The following is a 22,550-nucleotide window of genomic DNA, read 5'->3' as shown; positions in this document are numbered from 1 at the left end:
AAACGAATGAAACAGATCGTTCGATACTGATAAGACGTACGAGCGCAAACCGTACGCATGATGGTGGTGTTGATGGTGTTGGTGCGCTCGTTCCGGTAGATAAGAAATAGAACAAATGGACAAAGTGGCACAGGTTCTGTGCGAGATGAACTTACAAGCCGTAGCATGTACTAGCGTTCGCGGATTGTTCGCGTTGCTGGCAGAGCTGTCTCCGTGCATCGCATGTGACGTTGATGTAGTCGTCGTCGTGACCGCCGCCACTTCCGATAAGAGTGTGAGCAAATTGTATTACCGAAGGGTGGTTCTGGCAAAGGAAAAGTTACGTTCTCCATTTCACTCGAATTAATGGTATAATTTAGGCGACAGTGTCATTATCATTTTCATATTCAAAATGAGCAATAAGTAACACTCTCTAAATCATTGAAGCACCCTAATTTCTAACACCCTAGTGTTGTGACCGGCCAGTCCGGTGCCGACCACTAATAGGTAAGATGACAGCATAGTAGAGTTATTGTACAAACACAAAGTCAACCGAAGTAAAGGCGCCACGTCCAACAACAGTTTGTAGCACGCCACTGGGTTCGCAGCTGGTAGAACTATTTTTTGTTTGCTTTCTTAGTTTAGTCTATGGCGAGACACCCTTTGCTAGTGACGTGCGCCTTGCTCATCAGTGCGGTTTACATCTTCATTGGGATACCCTTGCTGTAGGCCTATAGCAATCAATACGATATATCCAACTGCTCGAGTTTGCATGAGGTTGTCGTCATATCGTTAGGAAAGAAATTCGGATTGAATGACAGTTTCGAAAATTTGTCATTTTGTTACAAAGGACATTCCAACGAGCGACCATTAATATTGATAAACTTGAAATGCTGGCCACGCAATCGGTTTACTTAGGATGCACCTGTCGTTAGAAAATATGTTCAAAGTGGGTATCGAGTGGTAAACCACACGCGAACCGGAAATGCGGCTAATTGTGCGGTGTCCTTTGCCTAGAGTGATGTGGTGGACCTACCAACGGGAGAGCTCGAGTGAATAGCGTTCAGTTCAGTGACTACGTGTTGAAACCGCGCTGGCGGTTGCTAATCGAGAATCACGCTCAAGTCAAGAGATATCATTACCCAATGTGATAAAGAAAACGAAAAAAAGTGTCCTTAATTGTGTTTTGCACGAAGAGTTAATGCTTGTTTGTGTCGTATCGGGTAGGAGTTGAAAGGAAGGAAGCATCGTTGGAAGCAAACGGAGCGGCGATCGGGTAGATAAGGTTGTTAAATATAGTTTCAGCAGAATAAAAGTATCGTTCAGAGAACGAGAGGGTACGAGCGGTAAAGAGCAGCTAATGAACAAAAGTGTAACCGTGAATAGTAGACAACCTCTGATGAGCTGTAATTTATTCGTCCTGGATAATCGGCTAATTGTGCCTGCCTGTTAATTAAAAAATGTCGATATAATTTCGAATGAAACTGAAACTTTTTATGTGCATTTTTACAGTTTTTTTTTTCACACAAAAATATTGAAAACAGATTTGTAAGTTAACAATTTATTTTCAGAAGCTTGGGAATGTTTGAGTTTATTTGTTTTAATTCTCCACAGAGAGACAAACTTGAGTTGTCGGATGATAACATCATCCGACGGGGATTAGTTATAACATATTGTGAAATATCGGCTAACTCTGCTCGAAACACTCACACAGATACAAAGCGTTCAAAAGCTGAGAGCGCTCAAACGTTGGCTGCCATGAAGTAAAGCTAGAGACGTTTCAAGATTATGTGAATGCTATGAACAAGTTTTTTTTATTACTGTGCAAAACAGTATGATCGGTTACCGAATATTATTAAACTTGCCCACAGGTGAACACTATCACAAGCATATGTATGATGAAATAAAGAAAAGTCGAAATCTGTAAACTGATAAATAATTTGAAATAAAATAATTTTATTCATAGATTTATTAGGGTGGGGCAAAGTGATCGATCGATCCTTTTGGGGCCGCAAACAATCCTGAACTTACCGGAAGTCGATTGGTTTTGTCTCCGTTAGCGCATAGCATTTCAAATTCTTCTGAAAATGTTTGGGGAAACCTACTTTTATGCATTTCCCTTCCTAGAGAGCTCAATAATGCTTTATATATGCACTACATCGTGTCAAAGTATAATATTTTAGATGCTTAGCAACTTTCCCGAAGACACCAAAGCGCTAGGGTGTTTCTGAAAAAAATCTTTAGCTGTGTAAAGTTGAGAATGTCGAATTAAATGCTGAAAATCATTTTTTCTGCCAACACTACCAATGTACCGGCGTTAACAGGATTTCCATCAAAAGTGATCAAACAATTGTAGGTCAATATTCCAGGCGCAGGTAGGATCTATAACATGCCGCAAAGGTTACTTCTGATAGAAATCTGACTGATGGCGGTACACTGGTAGTGTTGGCAGAAAAAAAATGATTTTCTGCATTTAATTCGACATGCTCAATTTTGAACAGCTATAGCATTTTTTTGGGACATCCTTGCTCTTAAGTGTTTTTGGCAAAGTTGTTAAGCATTGAAAAACCTACCTTTTGAAGTTATAACACGTTAAGGGTGATTTTTTAAGAATTTGGTTTCTCTTTAAAAAAACGCATAAAAATTACAAAACTGTATGAAATCTTTATTTCCGATAAATTGGTTTATGCAATTACCTTTTTAAAGATAATTTCATTCAAATATTGGCCACGGCTACGTTTTAAATGGTCCATACTTGTTCGAGCATTTCGGCTGGTATCTCGCGAATAACGCGTGTAATGTTGTCTTCCAAGGCTGGAACTGTTGTTGGCTTATCCGCATAGACGAGAGACTTAACGTAGCCCCACAAAAAATAATCTAGCGGTGTTAAATCGCATGATCTAGGCGGCCAATTTACCGGTCCATTTCGTGAGATGAATTGCTAACCGAAATTATTCCGCAATATGTTCATTGATTCGCACGATGTGTGGCACGTTGCTCCGTCTTGCTGAAACCACATGTCAACAAGACCCAGCTCTTCCATTTCCGGCAAAAAAAAAAATCAGAAATCATCGCGCGATAGCAAGCGCCATTGACCGTAACGTTGCGATTTTGATCATCTTTGAAGAAGTACGGACCAATGATGCCTCCAGCGTGTAAACAACACCAATCCGTGCATTGTTCTGGGTGCATTGGCTATTCTTTTATCGCCACTGGTTGCTTTCGATCCAAATGCGGCAATTTTGCTTATTAACATACCCTTTTAACCAGAAATGAGCTTCGTTATAAAATAATCATAATGCGCGAAAAACATTTTTCATAGAGGACGAATTTTGGTAATAAAATTCGATTATTTGTAAGCGTTGTTCAGGCGTAAGTCTGTTCATGGTGAAATGGCAAACCAAACTGAGTACATTAGACTTTGACAGCTGTCAGAATTCCCACATGTACTGTCAAATCTGAATACACGAAAAACCAAATAGCAAAAAAATCACCCTTTATAAACGTAGCCTATTTAAGACTCTCTAGAATGGAAAATGCAAAAAAGTAGGTTTTCCCATACAAATCTTCATACAAGTTTGAAATGCAATGCGCCAAGCGAAGACAAAGCTAATGGGCGATTAAAATGACTGTTCGACTGACAGCTGGCGCTGCAGTAAAAATGATGATGATGATTTGTGTGCAGCATTTCAATCTATCAAGATTCCATTTGCAGTGCGTTGTCACAAGTTTACGTAGCGGGAAACTTTTAAAATTTAGATTTTATTCACTAAACGGTAGATTTAAACTGAGGAAATACAATTCCAGCACGCTATGTACCAGCCAAATCCTGTGAAAACATAACCTCAAATTAGAAACTAAACCGGATCTCATATATTTGTAATTTCATATGTATTTTCATGGCAGTAAGCAGTCTACTAGATGCTGCTGAAAGTTTCAAGCCAGCTGTATTCTTCTTGACGCCAAGAACATCCATTTTACGCAAATACCGCACGAAAAATAGTGTCCTGTGTAGGGTGTTGTATCATGATCGGACCAGTCAGAAAATGTACCATGATCGGACCATTTTTTATATGCGAGATTTCTCAACTATTAAATAAAAAACTGTATCAAATATGTAGCCGCATCATCAAAAAACTTCTTCTGATGATGTTCGGAAGGATTCATTCAGATTGCTTAAGTATTACTATTATTAAGAAAGTTTTAAAAAACTTACTTGTAATTGTAATTATTATCTAGTCATGTTTTCAAGCAGTGATTTTAGAATCAAATATTTAAAAATTGCAGTATATTTTCCAGTAATATGCTTCTGCAACATTTAAATTTAATGTAGAAACACTGTTTATATGAAATATTTGCTTTAAAGTTGGAACTTTTGATGAAACGCAAAGATCTGTTTTGTATCATGATCGGACCAGCTTTGAACCATGATCGAACCAGCCTACTTCTGAGACATCACCGTTTCACTTAGCTTATGCTTGATATATCCAACGAAGGTTTCACGTTTAATTCTTTGGACAGAATATAAATAATGAAACTAATTTTTGACGTAGAATACGCCTTACAGCAACATATACATTCCATTCTTTTGTACTCATTGGTTTCAAAACTTACTAAAAACATTTATTCGGAACATTATATACCCCAAAAATAATTGTTGTACTTTAATTTTGAGATATTTAAAAAAGTTACGTTATAGCGAGGTAAAAGATACGTTGTATCGAGTTACGTTATATCGAGGTTGTCTTATATCGTGCCTTATAGGTGCTGTTCACCGCGAATATTGGTGTTTATTGCGGGAATCACTTCACGGTGAAAACGGAGTGAAGGTAATGCACTCACGTAGGTAAAAAAACCTCGCAAAGTGACAACTGTTGTGAAGTCTGGGTTATTATGAGTGACAAATTGACCGCTTTGAGTCTCACTTTTTCGACTCGCTCACTTCACTGTCAATCTCACTTCACGGAGCTAATTTTTGTCACTTCACTTTAGATTGAATCGGGAATAGGTCTCAAAAAATGTAGTGAGCGTGAGAGTGAAATATATTTCACCGTGAAGTAACTCCCGTAATAAGTATCATTGCCTAAATATCGCATTTCAGGCATACAAGTTAGAGCATTGCAATATTCGGAAATTTGTAGTACTACTTGGGGCACTACAAGTTTGTCATACATCGCTTCTCGAAATTGTGCTGATGGAGTGAGCTATCGTTAAAACGGAAAGGCAACCGAAAAAAAAAACAGAATTTGAATAAGCAAACTTGCCGTATTGGAAACTCGAATATAATTCATAACGTTTTCGCAATGATATGAAAAATGTTTGAAAATATTTTTAGAATCACGAAAAAATAATTAGAAATACTTTATTTATCAAGCCCAAACCAAACACCATGTCCAGCACGCGAAGCGGAAAATCGCTTGAAGTCTCAGAAGCACACTGGTCCGATTATGATACATTTTTTGGTCCGATCATGATTCACCCTGGTCGGATCATGATACAAAATCTATGATTAGGAAAAAACGATATATTTAAATGAATTTACGTCGGATTTGTTATAAATTGTTATTTTTGTAAACTAGAGAGATAGACTTTTCCGTTAAATGATACCTTAACCTATATCAGCCTTGGCTAAAAATTAAATCTATCATCATTTTTTTAGTTCTGAATTTCAAATCCAGAAGTCGCACAGTCGCTTTTAGTTTTGCGTTAAATCGCCAATCGGCTCCCGATAAACTTAGGATTGTTTGGGGTCCCAAATAGAACAAGAAAATTTAGTTCTGGCTTTGAGCTATCGAGTAATGAGTTTCTTTTTTTTCAATTAACGACGCGCCACTCTAATTTTTTGATTCAAACGCAACTTTGCACATGTCTTAGTGAACATGCTTGGTTTAGTTCTTTTGCTCTTCATTAAGCTATATTTTGTTAGGGAGGCAGAGTTCGAACAAGTTCTTTACAATTTGTCTGAACATTGTAATGTTAAAATTGCTATAGTTTCATAGCCAGAGTTGTTTTATTTCCGTGGGTATCAAAAGAGCAGCTCTTCCGGTTTCACAAGCTTGGCCTGACATTTACGCTGTACCTTCGGCAATTTCAACAATACAATGTTTAGACAAATTGTAGAGATAGGGTATCTCTACAAGTTCTTTATATATGACTTGTTCGAATTCTGCCTCCTTAACAAAATATAGCTTAATGAGCATTCAAAGAGCAAAAGAGCGAAACCAAGCATGTTAGTGAACTGAGTTTTTTCACTCATGGAGAATTTGTTTAGACTCGATTTTCTAAAAGGGCGTATGCATTTGGTATAGGTTGTATTCAAAGCATGGTAGCACAGAAAGCGTTGGTTGTATGGAAAAACTGTCTGAGAATGAGTTAACGGGAATTTATAACGTCTTGTAGAAAAATATAGACAGTGTAAATTTTTTTTTGACTGAAAAAAAAAATAACACTAAATTTAAGTTTACAAAAAAAAAGAGTTATTTTTTTGAACGGAGCGTGAAATTATACTGCAACTTTAGATAAAAATTCCAGGATGGAAGTTAAGTTGATTAACTCAACGATGCATGTTCCTATTTTTTTACATCTCAACGTTAATCTTTAATTGACTTCTTGTCATTTCCCTTGATCCGTAGCTTATATATTTGGTCCCAGTAAAGCCCCAACTCTAGAATAGTCTCCGATAAGGTAGATGTAGAAAAGGTGTCAAGGTATTTTAGTGGTTCAAATAAAGTTCATAAGAATTCAAACGAAGCACTAACCTCTCAAATGAAATGTATTGCATTGCGAGTAAATTCATTCTGACACCTCCAATGTGAATAAATCAAATGTCGTTATTCACTTTATTATCATTAGGGACAGTGGTAAATCGCGATTTCGCGGAAGCCGTGAATTCCGCTAAATCTAGCTTCGACCGCGAAATTCACAAAAACCCGCGAAATGCCCCGAAAATAATAAAAAACAGCAACATTTTATGACAATCATGATACATTTCGATTTGCAACCTACGAAATTTACGAAAACCAGCAATAAGGACAAAGCTAAAGATTAATGGCAATGAAAGGTCGTTTTCTACGCAACCAATAACATGAAATAGTACTACAACCGCTCTCTTACAACGCGATTTTGTCAGTCCTAATTGAATTTTGCGATTGGTGACGTGCATGATAGCATTCCTGAGAGTGCAGCCATAAAATCTAAGTTGCAAGATGAATGAGGGAGCCCTACAAGCCAGCATCTTTTTAAAAATAATCGGCAGTGAGATTAGTATTAAAATTTTGGCAGGTACTCGAACTGCGGACGTTTTCCTGAATTTTCCTGGTTCGCAATTGAATATTTATCGATTTCCGGAAACTCGGTAGATACGGAACTCTGCGTGAGCCAGTATAACATGAATAATACGTGCCTAACGACACCACAATATAACTGGAAATAATTTGACACAGCACGTGCTTTTAGTTAGTAATGCAAAGAAATTATATGAATTGTGCGGTTAAATTACCGTGCATTAAACTAAATAAAACCGTTATTTCTTGTTTTTACCAGAAAAAAATCACTTTATTCAGTATTTTCTGAAGAAAAAGAGTGCCGCGAAATTCGAATATTTTCTATTTTGCCACCCGCGAATTTTCAACTTTTTTGCCGCGAATTACCACTGTCTCTAATTATCATGTATGACAAACATCAAACATAACGTCTTTAGATAATTTATAAATATTTATTTCGTCACAATACAAGTATACAATAATTTTTCATTAGTAAACCAACTGCTCTTGAAAAGTGAAAATAAAAAAGTAATGAACGGATCCATTATAAAGTATGACAAAAATTTCAATATAATAATTTTTTATCTTCTGCAAGCAAATCAATGAAAATGACCCTTCTCCCCTGTTTGCTACTTCGGGAATCACTGGGAAAAATATCCACGTCAGGTGGCAACCTTAGGCTATCCGTTTACTAGTGTGCATACATGCAAATATCACTTATCTTTATTCTATTATTCGCAAATAAAATCACTATTTGACTGACGGCTGTCGCTGCAATATAAATGATCATGATGATTTGCGAGCAGCATTTTACCCATCAAGATTCTATTTACTAGAAATATCATGAATTAGTTTGCGTTGTTGGAAAATTTAAATATTGAGACTTTTTCTTTAGGCAGTCGGTATAAAATATGCCTACCAAGAACATAATCTCAAATAATAAACCAAACCGGATCACATCTTTTTCGTCTACGTTTTCTTGGCAGTCATCAGTCTTCTAGATGTTGCATGAATTTTTTTCCAGTTTGATTGTTATTGACGTCGAAAACCTTCATTTTATGCCAATATCACAGAAGAACCGAATTCTTGTGTATACCAGCCGTGTCTTAAAATTAAATCTATTTAAATCCTTTTCCAGTTTTAAAGTTCAAATGCAGGATTCACACAGTCTTCGGTGGAATGCCGAGCAACATAAGGCAACCATTTCAATCGACCATTTTTAATTTGGCTGAGTTTTACATAGGACGTCATTTCGTGCTGGGTTTGTGTAAGTAATGATGAGTTTCGATTTTTTTAATTAGTAGTTGAACGTTACCGGTGTTGCTTATTCAGTGTCTGCACACTTAAGTTTTTTTTTTCGCCGGGTCTCGGTAATTTATTGCCGAAAATGGCACAACTGAGTGCTCGGTTGAAAAAGAAATGACAGCTGCCACATTTTTTCGTAAATCTTGGTTCAACTTAACTATTTTGACAAAAAATATTACCGAGAAATCACTACCGAGATTTCGGATATTTTGTGCAAAAAGTTTATTTCGGAGGAGTTAATTTTCGACCTCTGGGCACCATTCCGGTTCTAGACATTTTTATATCGGCTGGCGTTCGGCCATTTTAGGATGATTTATAGAAACCGGAAGTCGCCATCATGGACTTTAAAATGGCATTTGGGGTTGAATTCCAGTTTCTGGACGTCATCCCGATTCCGAGAATGACCATATTGAATGGTGTTTTGTACTTTAATCTTCAAATTCAAAATGGCGTCTAAAATTTATTTCCGGTCTTTGAGCATCATGCCGGTTCCAAAAATTACCATATTAGAGCCATTTTCAGAAACCAGAAGTCGCCAGCTTGGATTTACTAAATACAGCTTTTAGTTTTCAACTCGACTGTTGGTCGCAGCAAGGTTGGGCCAGAAATTGTTGAATGAATTAAAAAAATCCCGAATATTTATGCAATTCATCGAAACTGTTTTCTTCTGAAAATTGTTCCAGATCAGCTCTGTTAGTTTAACACTTGCGTATCTGACCCCTCCAGAGCAGAAAAAATAAAAATTCTTTTACCTGCCATTCCGCACGATCTCAACCGAATTTGATCCAACCTTTTTTAAAAAATCACAAATTTATCATAGTTATTGGAACAGTAAGAAAAATTTCGAAATTTCTCGTAGTTCCGGGTACCGTCGGGTAAGTACCCTTCCAGGGACACAGGCTAGATGAAAAATGGTACCGAAACCTTGCTTGCGACATGTTAAACTTCAAGTTTTCACGAAACAACACTGTTGACGATCGGTTTTTGGCCACTTGAATGGCCACTCCTGATTGAGTTCCGGGTATCGGGTGCTCCGGTAAACCTAGCTGTATCTACAATGATTTCGAAACCATTGTGGCCAATATAGGTCCAGGTGGCCAAATATACTTTAAGTGATCATCAATAATCTCGGTTTACAAAAACTTTAATATGCCGTCAGAATGGTTTCGGTATCAATTTGAATCCAGCCTGTGTCCCTGGAAGGATATTTACCCCACAGTTCCTCTTAATAAATCCGGAACTACGAAAGATTACTGTGTCAAAAACTATGAAAAATTTGTGATCTTTCAAAAAATGTCGTCAACAATTCGGTTGCGATCTTGCGGAATGGCAGATGAAGGAGTTTTCATTTTTTCGTCTTAGAAGAGGTCGGGTACGCAAGTGTTAAAGCCACCATCACTTATAATATGATTACTGTTAACATATCTATGCCCGTTTTATTGCATAAAAATTTGAATCATTTGCATTAATCAATCTAATATCAATTCAAGCTCTAGGCAGCTCTTTCCCAGAAGTTAAGTTCCTAATTTTGTACACAAAGTACTCTTAAAAACCAGATTATAAGCACACAAATTCGTCAAGGTTGGTGGTACTAAAATCCACCAAACAAATTTCACATTCAGCTGTTTGCATGCATTGTTTTATGCTAATGTGGTAAGCAATTTGCATAAAAAAGGTGCTTTCTTCACGTTTTCCCTAATTTTGTGCACCAGATTTGAGGCTCGTAATGCTGAATAACGGGATCCAGCTCTTCATTACTATGTATTTGAAGGGAAAAGGATTCCTGGGGTGCACAATGTTTGTGGCCAGCCGATCGATGCACGGTGCTGACCTTTCCTATAGTTTTAAATCGCCCGTCCGACTATTGTGCTTTTCTCTTCGGTTTGAAAGGTGCACATATTACTTACAGTTGGCATTTCGAACTGTATGCACAGGGACGATTATACTGCATATCCTGTGGCTATTGGGCTTACATTAGGCGTGTTTTATTGTTAGCCAACACAAACTAATGCTCGTAAAGGCTATGAAAATTTAAATGGTTTTTTAATTTATCTCTTTTTCTTGCTAATTTCCATTAGTTTTTCTCTCCGAATGTCCTCAGAATAAAATTCGAATGGGTTCCATAGGCACTATTATGCACAAAAATGTTTACGGCTAGAAAAATGGGTCAATTTAACACTTCTAGCGTCCGGTGCTATTCAGTAGCCTCCGTATAATTTATTGTTAGCATGCCCCTAGAAACTGAAACACATTTTCTTTTCCTCTCTAACTGGAGGTCTACGAACCTTGGGATTTTACCACCGTACACAACTGCATGAATTCATCAACAATGGAGACGCTAGGTTATTCGTTCGTCGCATTTGGTTCCGCGTATTGATTCGTTGTTAGGAACAGAATAATTTATACATTAAGCTCTTTATTGTATGTCCGGGCCTCCAGTTGCTGGTTAGTACACATTTCCCGGCAACATGAATCATATGCATATCGATCGTCTTTGGCAGTTAGGAATGGTGAGTCAGCATGTCGGAACAATGAGTACTATGCTTTGTGAGCCATACGACATTCACGGCATTATGAGGTTGGAGCCTGAAGAAAGGTCTTGGTTAATTAACTCCCTGACTTCTATCTACTAAATAATAGAGAACGAGGTAAATTTTCAATAGATTGTAAGGAAGAGAAAATGATATGTTAGAATGTTCCTGTGTAGGAGGAAAATTCTCTGAAATATTTTATTGTGATCGTGAAGATTTTCGTTTTTCATTGATTATTAACGAATTTTTAACCCGTAGTTATTGAATTCTTAATTAAATTACCATTAATAAACCTAAAAATGTATATAAGTATGCGTTAAACTTGTATTTGTTTGTATGACGACTAAAAACGGTTAGTTTAACGGGTTCATTGGTTTAATCAGTCCGTGTATACAAGCAAAAACGATTTGTTTCTTTTTATTCCGACAGTTTTGGTAACTTTGATTCCCCTTTTCCAAGGAGTAGAATAATCCTTCCTCTTTGAAAAAAGTGAATTAAAGCCACTGAAACTGTCGGAATAAGAAGAAAAAAATCGTTTTTGCTTGTATACGAGGGCTGATTAAGCCGATAAACCCGGTAAACTTAAACTTGTAGTATTTTTTCTGTGCTTTTAATTGTGGTATAAAATTTAAAATCGAATGTTTTTCTGATAAAATCCAAGATGGCGGCGAGATTCAACTTCTCCGTCAAATGAAAGCTATATCATTCCTCTTTAAAACGATATGTCGTTTGAAGAGGATTCAATGACAAATTTGAGAGGATTTTTTTTCGTATAGCTGAAGGGCCTTGGGACTAAAGGTACATTTAGACTATTAGACATGTCGGTTTCATTTTGACCACTGCAGAAATCGAAAGTCTGCTCGATTTACCGTTCGACATACTATGTCGAACCTGTTTGTATGGCGGTGTTCACACTGCTTGCACAAGTCGAAAGGAAGAACTGCCAAATGAATGTCAAATGAAATCTTTTCTCCTTTTCAGTATTTGCCAGCACAAAAATCGAAAATGATGTTTGTTATGGAAAGCCAAAACAAAAAACTGAAAAAAATCTGAGGTTGCTATGTTCTTGGAGTCGAACGAAAAATAGAAACGTTCCTATTCCATTCAATCACAATAATGAATAGGTGTAAACGTAAACCAACATTGCATTCGATTCATTTTCGAGCAATCACTCGAATCAGATGAAAAAATCAGATGGTCTAAACATACCTTAAGATAGCCACTGCGACCGGCACGTTGATTACACTGGTCGTCAACTTTTTTATAGTGCATTCCAACAGCTCAAACTGGACAAAAATGAAAGATTATAGCTATTCAACCATTCCTATGAATATTGGTGCCCCTATCTGCGATACAGCACAGGGTGAAGCTCGGATACAGCCCAGAGATTCCATTATATTTTTGTGAAAAGGTAAGTAGAATGGCATCTGGTCTTGGAGACTTCATCGGTTCAATGGAACATAATGCCCAATTGATTGAAGTTTCCGTGAACAACCTTCGAGAGAACAAAATCGGCTGAGCGCTGTACGCCTCTTGTCCTTGGACTCTGTTACTGTTGTTAGTTTATACAACCATTTTGACTCAGGGAAGTGTGTGTTCTTAAGAACCTGCAGTGATCCCCTAGGTGTGACGGTAAGACTACCGTCCTCTTTTTTAACTGCTCTAGACGGATGGTGAGGTCAACAGTCCGTGCGGGAGATTCTGCCGTATGCCTGATGTCGGAGACAATGGGTGGCGAGCGTGGCCCAACGGCCAAACGCGTCGCTAAACAGCTCTAAAAGAGAACCCTTAACTTAAAATTTCATAATGATTAAACATATGGTTCAAAACTTATGTAAACAAAATGTTTTCCGCAGGCTGTTTGAAGTAACTCGTTTTTCTCACAGATGGCTGGACCGATTTTCACAATATTAGTCTCGAACGAAAGGTCTAGTTGTCCCATAGGTTGCTATTGATTTTCATTGTAATCGATTGGTAACTTTGTCCGTTATTTATAAAAAAGTGAGCGGGGGCCTAGCGTGGTTAGTAACGTCTCCGCCAACCACGCTCGACGCCTGGGTTCGAATCCCACCGCCGACATAGGTGTCGATGATTGTGAGGTGGCGTGATCCACTCACAACCAACCCAACTGGTCTAGATTCAATCCTAGCCGACACCGGGAGATTTTCTGAGGCGAAAAATCTCTGGGATCACGCCTTCCATCGCATGATGAAGTAAAGCCGTTGGCGCCGGTCCGTTAATCCGTTCCGTCGGGATGCGGTATATTTTTCCAAAGCTGTATCATATTTCCAGTTCGCTTATTTTTCGCTTTCCCTACTGCATTTACTGTCTGCTTAATGAACCTTAAATTACATTATAAAAGCAAAGTTTATACCAAAGACCGATTTTCACGGAATCAGTTGCAAATGAAAGGTCGAGTGGCTTTATAACACCTTTTTGAATTTCATTGTAATCGGATTTTTAGTTTGGGCACCGTGTTTCAAAATGTGAATATCACGAACCCAACCAATTTAAACAAAACTGGTGTCAAATGAACGGGCTGCCTGGAAAACCCTTAATTAATTATTAAACATGTGGTTAAGAAGTTTTTGAAAGAAACGTGTTCCGGAGGCTTCGAAATTAGTTTTCCAGAAACCGGAAGCTTCCAAACCGGGTTTCAAAATGAAGTATAAAGTTCATCCTGGCTTCCGAGCATTATCCCGGTTCCTGAAAACAATTGGGTAATGTTTGTCCCTTTTAGGTTGTCTTCCACGTCGATTAGTTGGTCTTTTGTGGGTTTCTGAATTTTTCGCTTTTCGAAGGATTAGCTTCGATGTCAAAAATGGCATCGGTGATCTGTTAAACTTGGTTCGTCAGAGACATGCCATTTTTTGATTTTCTCATCACATTGCATATATTGACCTCCTTGAAAGTAAGATACTCGAGAAGCTACTCACCCCTGTTTTTGGTATGCTGCCCCGAGCTGTTTCAAATCGTGTGGTTAGTGTTGGCATAGCATCCGATGATAAACAGCTGGTTGACCTCCGGCCTTTTGCCACGAGGGGCCCCCTAGTTCTTGGGCCAGACGTGAAGACAGAGTGGAGGCCTTTTTTTGGTCGTCACATACCAAAGAAGCGTTGTCAATCCAAAACTTAAAATTTTCTTGCCTCTAAATTTCTTAAGAAAATATCTGCCCCGGGCCCCTTAGCACCTGAATCCGGCCTTGATCGCTACGCTATTATGCCGGGACGCTATTATGGTTACTATTATGGGGATTATTATGGGGACGCCAGGTTGCATAAATTCTGTATTTGGAGTGTATTTGATTACATTGATCAACACAATTGCAGTCCTTTGTTTAGGCTGAGTGTAGGCGTAGATTACTCTACCTTTTGAGTCCGTGAGACCAAGAACCCTTGTGTTGTTGACTCATGGTCCCTAGACTAGAGCAGCGGTTAGATGATCTTTGGTGAATCTTCAGCTAAAAACGCTGAAGGTCCCCTTAGCGTGATTAAGATTCACCTGGAGGCAGCGAAAGCTGCTCATTGCTTGTTGGATCTGCCTGCGAGTGGACCAAAAAATTAATAATTTATCAGACGGTTGTCATCAGCAGAACTACTGGTTTGGATTTTTTTGTGCTCCGACACTGGCTCGTCTTGCCTGCTGTTGGGGATAAGCAACAGGCGCATGATCAGCACCGGATGGTGATTTCTGTAGTTTAGGTTTGCGAGCTGAGGATGACAGTGAACTCCTTGGAGTGTTTTGCGGAACTTCCCTTTCACTCGTGGGTTTGTGAGTGGGGAGTGCTTACGAGCCACTCCAGTGCAGAGATACCAACGTTCTGATTCTGGATGAATCGCACCAACCCCATTACGAAATTTTTTGTTCACCGGATGACCAGTGCTGGTATTTGGTGACGGGACGTATTCCCATCGTTGCCGCTCAACGGCAGCTTGACCTTGTAGGTCTAGCCGGCCGGAGGATCGGTAGGCAAGCATATCTTAAGTGGCCTTCTTTCAGGTATGCCGTGTACGAAACGGACAGTCTGCCGTGATGTGCCCTGGTGGAACGAAACGCTTAGCAACCTTCGTCGGGAAACTAGACGCCTGTTCAACAGGGCCGAAATCACGTCCAATAGGGATGCTTATAGAGCATCGCTTACAAAATATAACGGCGAGCTACGCAAAGCCAAGAGGAGATCCAGTGCTCGATTCTGTGAGGAGATTCAGACTCTGCGTAAGGCTACGCGACTGCAAAATCACACGAATGGTCTTTGGCAATCAAAAAGGGAAGATGGAAGTATGACTGGTGAAAAGCTGGATGTTCTTATGAACACTCACTTTCCTGTCTCGACAGTGTACACCGGGTCGAACATTGAGGAGCAACAAAGCCTCGGATCAAGACGCATTACGTCACGTGACTTCGCAGAGCTTGCTCGTCGACTGTTCACGGAGACTTTCATCAACTGGGCATAAAGCTCTGTCACCTGGGCCGGATGGCATCCTACCAATCTCCCTGCAAAAATCGGACGGAGTCATCATGTCCGAACTCATCAAGCTTTTTCGAGCCAGCTTCACTCTGCGATACATCCCGGTCAGCTGGCGGAACGTTAAGGTGGTGTTTATACCACAGCCGGGCAAAAAGATAAAACATTGCCAAAGGTTTTTAGACCTATAAGTCTGACGTCAACGCTTCTCAAGTTGATGGAAAAAAATAGGGATGACTACATCCGCAGCGAGTTTCTGAAGAATTTGCCCTTGCATAAGCATCAATATGCCTATCAACAGGGCAAATCTACAGAAACCGCTTGCCTAGTGACGAAGATCGAGAAGACACTGAAGTATAAAGAAACAGCGGTCTGCGCTTTTCATAACATTGAGGGAGCCTTCGATAATACGTCCTTTGTATCAATTCACAGGGCTCTACAAAATAAAGGAGTCGATAACACTACAATGTGCTGGATTCAAGCAACGCTTTGGAGCAGGAAGATCACAGCTGCATTGGAAGATACGTCTGTCACAGTTGAGACAGTAAAAGGGTGTCCGTAGGAAGGAGTTCTCTCTCCACTGCTGGTAGACGCTCTTCTCTCTAAGTTATCGCAGCTAGGCTACGAAGTCATTGTTTATGCCGATGATGTAGTCCTTATTGTTAGGGGAAAATGTGATGCAACTCTTTTTAGTCGAATACCAACGGCTTTTAACACCTCCTCCCAGTGGTGTTTAGAAGAAGGGCTGAACATTTACCCCGCTAAAACAGTCATTATACCTTTCACCAAGCGAAGGGTGCATTCAATCACTTATTGATTGCACTCTTCGCTTGGTGAATTCATTTTGGATAAAAAGCTGAATTGGACTGCTCAACTAGATTACGCTATCAGGAGGGCGACTTCAGGGATCTAAGCTTGCAGTACACTGTTCGTCAAGACCAGGGGGTTAAAACCACATTTAGCACTCTGGTCTTGCATCACCATTGCTCGGCCACGTATAACCTACGCAGCTGGTGGCCTAAGGTAAATGAAACGACAGCCCATGCAAACTTAACAAAGTTCAACGACTGGCCTGTCTTTCGGTTACCAGTGCCATGCGCACAACGCCGACTACAGTCATGGAACTCTACATCTGCATGTGAAGAAGGAGGCTGAGCTTGGTGCACGTAGGCTACGAGCACAATGATGCCCGAAGGTAACCTAACGGGTCACCTAAGCATTCTGAAGGAGTTCAAGCTAACACCTTTAGTAACAACAGTCTCAGACTAGATGGAAGCAAAACCCAACATGGAGGTTCAATATAGGGTGATTAACACAAATCGTTCGGCGTGGAAAAATGGATTCTACACGGATGGCTTAAAAATCAGGCCCCTGACTGGATCAGGGATCTACGGACCAGGTATAAAGTCCACTATCTCTTCAGGAAAGTGGCCAACCGTGCGAAAATCGGGAGCTTTTCAGACAGTCACAGGCACTGCTGGCATTTAAGTCTGCCACATGTGTTTCCAGACTAGTCTGGGAGTGCATTGCAACACTCAGGGAACTTTCCCGCCTTGACAAAGTTATGCTACTTTGGATACCCGGACATTGAGGAATCGAGGGAAATGAACATGCCGACAGCCTAGCGAGACAAAAATCTGCTCAGCAATTCATTGGACCGGAACCTGGGTACCTCCATATCCGCCATTAAAGGCGCACTAAGAACATGGGAAAAGCTAGAGATAGCATCTCATTGGTAACGTGCTTGTGGTTGTAGACAAGCTAAATAGTTTATCTACCCAAACCTTGCGGTTACCAACAGGCTACTTAGTTGAACTCGTAGTGAACTACACATCATCACGGGACTCCTCATCGGACACGGTCCTACTCTCTATCACTTAAAGAAAATCGGCAAGTCCCAACCGACAATTGCCGCTTGTGTAACACTGAACCTGAGAGCTCAGCGCATTTGCTCTGCTTTTTCGGAGCTCTTACTTCGTCGAGGTTCAACTTCTTTGGAAGTTACCTCTCAACTCCATACCAGGTATGGAGCACAATTCCCAAAACGGTCATTGGTTTCATCAAACATGTTGTTCCGAATTGGGACACAGGCGGACAATCAACTAGCTCAACTCCATCAACGAGTTCGAGCATCCTTTTTTTTTTTTAGAAACATAAATGGTCGGCGTGCTGCCAGATCGAACCAAGCGCCAAAAACATTATTTCGAGTAATCGGCGATCAAAGTTTAAACACCCCGTATGTTTCCTGCAAACTGCTGCAGTGAAATTTTGTTACAATACCATTATAAACTGTTCAAATGATTTCGTTTTTTCATGAAAGATAAATTATCAAATTTAACATCCACTGGTGTTAAAAACTCAACTTTTAAAAAAATGGCGCTTGGTTCGGTTTGGTCGCACGCCGGCCAAATATCCTCTTTGAAAGACATCTGATCATCAGAGGGCTGCTTTCAGCGAGAATTGCTCAAGTGTTGCATTTTGGACTTGAAGTTTGACCTTCTGTCTCCATCCGGGCTTTCCCAGTCGAGCTACGAATTGGAATGGTTTACAAATCAAGAACTTACCCTCTTCGAATGAACTAAAATGTCAAATACACGTTATGATACAATACGTCCTATAATTGTGTGATTAATTCAGCATTCGAAACCATTAGTAAAGCCAAAAACAGTAATTTGTCGAATGAAAAGAAATTGGAAGGTAGCATCTATAATTTGGTTGATTACTAATCCAACTCAGCTCAACCTTTTTGGTGTGTTCACAGATAAATTAAATTTTATTGAATAATGCGTCATTTTCATGATTTTCAATGGTTTGTTATCTGTAAAATGCATAAGGTACTGCTAAATGCCTTCGCTTGACACCTAATTTAGCGACGCCATAATGATTTACGTTCATTATCAACTAAAAGTGGTTTGCCCAATTTAAAATCTCACGGACATGTTAAATATCTTTGTTACTACGTCTCTTCTAAATATCGAAACCACCTTACTCTCTTCTTCTTCTTCCAGGATATGGAACGAGGTGATATTTTTAGCGGGTTTTTTTAATGCAACTGGAACAGATCCTCTAGCCTAGTGCTAATTTAACACGTGTGCCGAATACAATTGAAGACGCAGTGTAAAAAACCCTGTTAACTCTGTTATCATAAGGCTAATTGGAAAAGATATAAAACTCATATTGAGAACAATTCAAACAATGAGTCAGATTTGCAAAATGAAGTAAATATTGACTCCGCTTTGAAATGTGCAATTATTGATGCCAGAAAATATTCTGTTCCAAATACTCAAGTGAAATTTGATTCACCACTAAAACTGGTAAACACAGTGACTAATGATAAACAAAAGTTTTATCTTAGAGCTCAAACTGGAAGAAAGGAAAAATTATAGCTTTTGACCATTTCTGTGAATTTTGGTGCAAAGATTTCACCAATTTTGAAACCGCCACCTGAGGTTTCTAGTTATCGACCAATCAGTTTGCTCTCTTCGACAAGTAAACTGTTTGAGAAAATCACTAATATGATACGAGCTAACAAATCTGAAGGTTATTCCATTTGAGCTGATCTCCTAAATATAGAAAAAAGCATTCGACAGTGTTTGGCATAAAGATTTGATTGCGAAAGATTGTCTACCAGAATTCAAAATCAAATAGACTTCCTGTCAGAGCAAAAGTCTTGGGTAAAACATATTCACTTCAGATCTTCCTGATTTACTTCCAGGATGCACAAAGTCATTGTTATGCAATGACAGAAGTATTTATGTAAAAAGATTAAGTCTTCGTGTCGTTTACAGACGATTGCAGAGAAGTTTGGATAGTTTTCCTTACTTTCGAAGAGCACATTGAATGTTTCTAAAACCTACCCTGCGACACCATTTTGATCGCAACTTTTTATATTCCGCACGGATTTTAAAAAATTCCTTTGCAATTCACCAAATTAGGTAGAAAAGCTTTTCTGGAATCTTTAAATTGTCAATCAATTTTGGCTTTGGTTATTTTTTTTGAAGTTCGCCAAATGGCGGCACATTCTCTAGAACTTGGCCATCGTACAAAAGGCGTAAACACAGCTAAGAGATAAACATTTGCTCACATTACCAAGCACCCGCCATCTAAAATAACAGCAATTTAATACATGTTCTTCTATCTGGTATTATTTCTTCCAGACTTAAACAATGATTATATTCCTATACTTGGTTCTGGTCCTCGCATGGGCCTTGCTGATCATCGTTCTTAAATGTAAAAAGGCACGCGCCAAACGGCTTGCCGAACTGCAGGAAGCATCCCAGTCGGTTCACGTGGTACAGATCGGATCCAACCTGTACGACATAATGGCAATCCAGCATCACCACCACCGGAGTCCGTACGGGACAATGTATGACTGTTTAGGAACGGCGGTGGACCAGCCGACAAATGGACAATCCACAACGACCAGCGTCACCCACTCCAATGCGGCTTTCGTGGGAGACGACGGCAGTGTTTACCCAGGGAGCAATATTCGTAAGTGCGTACAGTCTTCAGACTGGCTCGGTTTACTAACCGCTTCGATAATATTGACAGCCCCACTGGAGCCGCCACCATCGTACGACGAGGTAATACGGTTGCCAGCCTACTACCCTAAAGTGGAGACCTTTGTGCCGGAAATGGTGGTACCATCTTCGCTACCCTCGCAACCAGCTCCGACCCCATCGCTAGTTCCTCCTGCTTACAGTGAGCCGACGAGTGGCAGCAACGGGACCGTTGACCAACCCATTGCTACCATTGGAGATCGCATAAAACCTGCTTCAAGCACGGCGATAACGGCCACGACAAACTCCTAGTACCTTTTGTTATTAGAGAACGCTAACTGTAGTTTGTATAGTAAATCGTGTTGTTATTAGATGTAAGGCGCACCTCTTAGTACAGTTTTGAAGCACCAATGGTTGGAACCTCATTTCTAATAAGTAAACGAGAAATATGTTTCTTGATTAGTTGACTGTGAATGAAGATGACGCCCGTCGGTTTTAATTTTATGCTTAGTTAGGAAAACTGACTGTTTCTAAACTAGAGACTTATTAAATGAAATTAAGAAAAATCTTTCAAAAAACAAAGATTAAAAATATATTCTACCATCCTGAGGTAAATTTACTTGAACAAGTTGGAAACGATGTTATTTTTTGCCTTTAATTTCACAGTTTGAACAGATTTCGCAGTGGGCTGTGAATATTCTGGGTAACTTCTGGGCGAAGCCCATGATTGCAGAAGCCTTATTGAGTTTGTAAAACCTTCAAGTCATCTGTACTGTGATATACCTACATTTCATTATGTAACGAATAATCATGTAATAATCGTTTATTTTGTAATTTACAACAACTGGTTCGAATAATGGCACAAGCAGTAATGGAAGTTTAGTGTTAACAAACTGTTAAAGAGGTTCCTAGGAATTTAGTTCTAATGAAGTACTATTAACAATCGGTGTGAAATTAAAATGAACAAACTATCCGAGGTGTATTTACAGTAAGAAAATATTTACACACAAGTTAAGCCAACTAAGGAAAAATAAATAGCCTTTCAGTTGAAACACCGGGTCATAAATTTGACATAGTTTACAGTATGGCGATCAGCTCGACCTCGATGATCCTGCTTGCGTCGAGTTAGGAATGTTAGTATGAAATCCCCTCCAGATACCCCATAAATCTCCCGATCATAAGCTGGTGGTGGCCTGCAGTTTAAAATATCGACTGCGGCTCTCGATTTCGTGTAAGGTCCCACGTCGTTCATCCACCGTGTAGCATGTACTCATCGAGGGCATATTCCGGTGACCACTTTTTAGCCTGATGAAACCCCAGATGAAAGCCATCACACTGGTCAAGATGATAAACGCTCCCAGGCCTTCTAAAACCGCCCTGCTGACTCCCACGGAGGGTAACTTAGCGGCTGCTGCTTCCTCAAGTCGCATTCGGTGCAACGCCTCCATATCGGAATCGCTGCCTGCTTGGTCGATACCGCCAAGCATTTCGTCGTAGTACGATCCGGCTTCATCCGTGTCGTCATCCTGTCGGTCACCGTCGGCAATGCGGCTTAGATCGGAAATGTCCGATTCTTTCGCTGCTGTCCGGGATGTTGGAGGACTTTGGGGAGCGTTTAACTGGACTAGTTCCTTTTTGATCGATTTGCTCTTTGTTCGAATTGGAACTGAAACGGGAAGCGTCGCTACCTGACAAACGCCCAGATATTCGTCCTTGGAGATGTCTTCTTTCATTATGAGGCAGAATTTGTAACTGTAATGAAATTGGAAAAAGACAGTAATGAGTTTGCTGGCGTAATTGCAGTCTTCATTGAAATATGCCTAGTAAAATTTGTACGAACGCAATATTGATGGCGAATAAAACATTTATTTGATTTATGGACTGCTTGAAATTCTTACTTATATAAATCTTTGCTTCATTTGATGCTATATTAATATCAGCTCTTGTTATTTTGGTGGTTCAGCAGTTAACTCTCTAGTGCCCAATGAAGCCTTTTGGCGGGCTTCAGTCAAACTCTAAAAAGCTTCAATAAATACTTAAAAGTGTTTATAATGATTCATAGTGATTTTACCGAAGCCCTGCTAGAAACTAACTTGGACACTACAGGGTTAAGAGGACCTATTTGTAGAACTTGGAAATGGATGTCATATGGTCCGTATCACATAAGTCGAGCAGACTCGATCATATGTATCAAATCATTCTCTTGTCGAACTTATGTTTTTATCTCTCTCTTATACTGTCATGTTTTTTCTCTTTCCCTTCTTCTGTGGATTTCTCTCTCGTTTTTTGCTCCCTGTTTTCTTTCTTTTTTTCTATTTTTCTATCACTTCCTTTTTAATTTTCTTCTCCTTTTCTTTTTCTCTCTCTACTTCTCTCTCCTTTTACCAATCTCTTTTACTTGGTCGCTCACCAGGCCGATCCATTATCTCCATCACAAGAGGGATACCACTAGCTATTCCAATTCAGACATTTGCATACTACCCACCTCACACTACCTCACTACATACTT

General features: G+C 39.6%; 2 protein-coding genes across 6 annotated transcripts in view; one reads left to right on the top strand and one right to left on the bottom strand.

Moving 5' to 3' along the window:
• The first annotated feature begins 607 nt into the window (after positions 1-607).
• Positions 608-21,366, top strand: LOC129725898 (uncharacterized). 4 transcript variants are annotated; one of them, XM_055682304.1, is made up of 4 exons: positions 608-1,255; positions 8,380-8,508; positions 19,700-20,033; positions 20,094-21,366. In XM_055682304.1, the coding sequence occupies exons 3-4, from the start codon at positions 19,709-19,711 to the stop codon at positions 20,351-20,353; spliced, it is 585 nt and encodes a 194-aa protein (XP_055538279.1). In that variant the 5' UTR covers positions 608-1,255; positions 8,380-8,508; positions 19,700-19,708; the 3' UTR covers positions 20,354-21,366. The 4 variants fall into 4 exon arrangements, with proteins under 4 accessions (XP_055538279.1, XP_055538278.1, XP_055538277.1 ...); XM_055682303.1 differs by having other exon boundaries at positions 608-1,264; XM_055682302.1 differs by lacking the exon at positions 8,380-8,508 and having other exon boundaries at positions 20,094-21,365.
• LOC129725896 (leucine-rich repeat transmembrane protein FLRT3) overlaps positions 20,850-22,550 on the bottom strand; it is a 96,583-nt gene continuing 94,882 nt past the window's right edge. For both annotated transcript variants that reach the window (XM_055682294.1, XM_055682295.1), the window contains one exon: positions 20,850-21,793. In XM_055682294.1, coding sequence (XP_055538269.1) covers positions 21,217-21,793 — 577 coding nt within the window. In that variant the 3' untranslated portion in view covers positions 20,850-21,216. The remainder of the gene's footprint in view (positions 21,794-22,550) is intronic.

Source organism: Wyeomyia smithii, chromosome 2, assembly GCF_029784165.1.
Source record: "Wyeomyia smithii strain HCP4-BCI-WySm-NY-G18 chromosome 2, ASM2978416v1, whole genome shotgun sequence".
NCBI lineage: Eukaryota > Metazoa > Arthropoda > Insecta > Diptera > Culicidae > Wyeomyia > Wyeomyia smithii.
Note: the sequence above shows the minus strand (reverse complement) of the source record. Positions and strands in the feature narration are given on the sequence as shown.

Coding starts and splice junctions, on each gene's coding strand:
- LOC129725898 (XM_055682304.1), top strand. CDS start 19,709: ATGATTATATTCCTATACTTGGTTCTGGTCCTCGCATGGGCCTTGCTG. Junction 20,034..20,093: donor TTACCCAGGGAGCAATATTC/GTAAGTGCGTAC, acceptor TAATATTGACAG/CCCCACTGGAGCCGCCACCA.